This window comes from Gadus chalcogrammus, chromosome 5, assembly GCF_026213295.1.
Source record: "Gadus chalcogrammus isolate NIFS_2021 chromosome 5, NIFS_Gcha_1.0, whole genome shotgun sequence".
In the NCBI taxonomy this organism is placed as follows: domain Eukaryota; kingdom Metazoa; phylum Chordata; class Actinopteri; order Gadiformes; family Gadidae; genus Gadus; species Gadus chalcogrammus.
In genome coordinates this window covers 11873253-11877009 of record NC_079416.1, presented here as the reverse complement: position 1 = coordinate 11877009, position 3757 = coordinate 11873253, and the positions used below count along the sequence as shown (strand labels likewise).

General features: G+C 48.6%; 1 protein-coding gene across 1 annotated transcript in view; it reads left to right on the top strand.

Moving 5' to 3' along the window:
* The first annotated feature begins 2165 nt into the window (after positions 1-2165).
* Positions 2166-3757, top strand: part of LOC130382113 (ryanodine receptor 3-like) — a 111008-nt gene continuing 109416 nt past the window's right edge. The window contains exons 1-2 of the mRNA XM_056589722.1: positions 2166-2187; positions 2689-2837. Coding sequence (XP_056445697.1) covers positions 2166-2187; positions 2689-2837 — 171 coding nt within the window. The remainder of the gene's footprint in view (positions 2188-2688; positions 2838-3757) is intronic.

Below are 3757 nucleotides of genomic sequence, written 5' to 3'. Positions count from 1 at the left end.
CCACCACTTCCACCATCTCCGCCTCTTCTTCATCCTTCTCCCCCCCCCCCCCCCCATCCGTATTCTCTTTAACACTCTTATCTCCCTCTCTTTTCACCCCCCCCCCCCCCAGCCTCTCTTTGTCTCTCTTGCTCTCCCCTGACCACCTCAGCAGATTTCTACTTGTTCAGCCATCTAAAGGTGCGAGTCAATTCAGCAACAATAGCGGGGCCTGAACAATGCAAACACAATCAGGCCGTTTACACGACGGTGGTTTGCAATACACAATTCACACATCGGGCCGGTACGTCAACCGGGGTTGGCCTCAGGGGGGTTATAGCGTCCGCAACGAGGTACCCTAAGGAAGGCATGGGACGACCGTAGTGCACACACGGCACAGCGTCTCCATTCTATATGAGTTCACATTATTCATGCAGCATTTCTTATTCACAACTCCCTTTGACCTGAACGTGGTGGTGAACACGGCCGGATAATGGCGCTGTTAATCATTGATGACGTGCAGCTCAATGACGCTCCTCGGTCGAGACCGGCCGTCCGAGGCGAAGAAACCGACGCGGCGACGCAAAGATTGTTCTAACAACCGTTATTGCGCTAACATCCACTGAGGGCTCTTGAACTTTTTTTAAGTGGACAAATGCTACTGGAGCGCAGCAGAACAGGGTTGTGCGGTACTAAAACGCGCTGGATTTGCTGATGTACTGTTTTGTTGTTTTTTCCACTTAACTTATTTTGTTCTTCTTGGATATGTCGTGGTCCATGGGATTCATCGGCCCTAGGACACATCGGATATGCAGTTAGACTGTGGCGAATATACATATTTGGTTCCAGAAAGTCTGAAGGCTTTGCTCCACTCCTGCAGTCAAACGTTTACACGCTCACAGGTGTTGATACATCGTTTAGGGTGTAGACCCACACATTGACCCAGTAGCACATCTAACATCTTCTCCTTATGGGTGTACCGGTATTCAGCCACACACACATGCACACACACACACACACACACGCACACGCACACGCACACACACACACACACACACACACACACACACTTACAGTTACACACGCACACACAGACACACACACGCACACAGACACACATACACACACACAAACAAGCACAGAATACATATTGTGCATGCTAACTCAGCACTTCAGCCACATATGTTTCCTATTAACAATTAGTGGACTAACTGAGGCTGAGATGACTCTGAGGGATCAACCGTGGCCGCGTTTTGTTTGATCATCAGGTTTACGCTAATCACGCTCAATTAGCTTGCTATGGGTAGAGAGAGATCGACAGAGATAGAGAGAGAGAGAGGGAGAGAGAGTGTGAGAAAGAGAGAGCGAGAGACTGTGTAGGTGGGCTAATGTATGCTAATCATTACTGTAACTCATTAAAGGGATCTGACTGCTGAGTTTAGCTGTGCTTTGATATCCCTGCTCCACTGTTTATGATGCTGGACCGCTGACCTATAGGAGGGCTGGGTTACCATCACATGAAATACGCTGTCATGCACATCAGATTTGAATAATTCTAATTCTAATACCGTAGTTGTGGAAATACGATACCAGAACGTTTCTTGTATCGTGTTTCCACAATTACGTTATTAGAATTAGAATTTAAACTAATTAGCTTTAATCATATGGAAAACAGACTCCTTCGTCTTAGAAATACGTCCATACTGCCTACTTGTAATGCGTGTCGATTTTACCGCAAATAAATTACCATCTCAGCGAGAAGCACGATGGACCGAACACAACCTGTTGCTCCGTTTCGGCCAACAACACAGCACTAAAGGTTGTTTTTCTCACTTGGCAAACAGCCAGTGCTTCTGTGAATCATGTATTTTTAAATTACCATTCAAGACACGTCCAACCCAGTCCAAAACATAATTTGCATATTATGATTTAAAAAAAGGAGCAAAACATCAAATTCCTCGGCGAATGTGTCATCATCATAGACTCACCATGCAAATGACGTTCATAACGTCCCCCCCCAACCGCCACAGCTCCTGGTTGAGCCGTTTCCCTGTTTCAGAGCGAGCCGGCATAGGTTATTTAATGGGTTTGATGACGCTGCTATCCCAGATCTAACACTTTCCATTATGTTGTAATGAGCTTCTTAGACTGGCTTGATTTAATCCTGCTCTGGTTAATCTGTTCATATGGCGGTCGCTTGTGGCATGTGTGAGTAAGTGTGTGTGGCTGTGTTTGAATGTTTGACTGTGTGTGGGAGGAGGGGGGGTAATTGATATCTTGGACATTTTGAAAATGAAGGTATTTGGATTGGTGTGAGTGATCGTGTGGGTGTGTGTGTATGAGGATGTGTGCGTGTGTGTGTATGTATATGAGCGTGCACGCTCTGTGTGAGTGCGTGTGTGTGAGTGTGCATGCGCAAGTTTGTGTTTGTATGAGCGTGTGTGTGTGTGTGTGTGTGTGTGTGTGTGTGTGTGTGTGTGTGTGTGTGTGTGTGTGTGTGTGTGTGTGTGTGTGTGTGTGTGTGTGTGTGTGTGCGTGCGTGCGTGCGTGCGTGCGTGCGTGCGTGCGTGTGTGTGTGTGTCTGTGTGTGTGTGTGCTTGCATGCATGCGTGTGTGTTTTCCTGTTTGAGCGTGCGTGTGTGGGGTTCTCCCTCCGTGTGTGTGTGTGTGTGCTGCGGGCGCACCCTTCCACGCTTGGTTCCGCTGAAGTGCCTCCATTTTTGTGTTTTCTCCGACAGGATGATGAAGTGGTGCTCCAGTGTGTGGCCTGCATCCAGAAGGAGAACCGCAAGTTCTGCCTGACCGCGGAGGGCCTGGGCAACCGGCTGTGCTACCTGGAGCCTACGTCAGAGGCTAAGGTTGGTGGGCCAGCACAGCTCTTTCCCCCCCCCCCCCTGTTTGATTTCTCATTTGATCGCCGGGCTCTTCCAGGGAACACAGACATTCAAATGAGTGGTGTGGGAGACGTGTTGTATTACACAACACACACACACACACACACACACACACACACACACACACACACACACACACACACACACACACACACACACACACACACACACACACACAAACACACACACAGACAAACACACACACACAAACATGAACATGCACACATAGGCACACACAGACACACACAGACATGTGCAAACACAGTCAGGCAACCCCACACACACACACACACACACACACACACACAAACACAAACACACGCCTACACACACATAATTAAAATCCATTGTGAATTTGATTGAACTAAATTAAGCAACGGTTTCAAGTAAGATGAACGTGGCTACACACGAACACACGCACACACAACACACACACACACACACACGTGTTGCATAACAACATCCAAACAGAGGAGACCTTGCTAACACTCGCTAACAAGCGTTGTAAAGAAGCAGACGGAAGTGATCACACCACCGCCAGTAAAAGGGTTCCATGAAAGCCACACTCCCCCGGTCGCTGCCTCCCATTGGCTGTCGCCACGCAGGCACCGTTCTGTGTGTGTTTGCTGCTAAAGCCCCCACAGCTTTTGCTCTCACCGCAGCCCACCCCCCCCCATCCCCCACGCAAGCCTTTTCGCAGTGCTGACGTTGGGTTGGAGGGTTTGTATGCGACTAACCCCCACAGACGTTTTACGATGACAGACGAGACTTAGCGCGTTGGTTTTTTCTATTTTAACGATGCCATCCTAATCAACGTTGCAGTGCCTCGTGGGCCGCCAAACACAACACGCGTCCAAGTGATGAGGCAGGAACACATGCATATT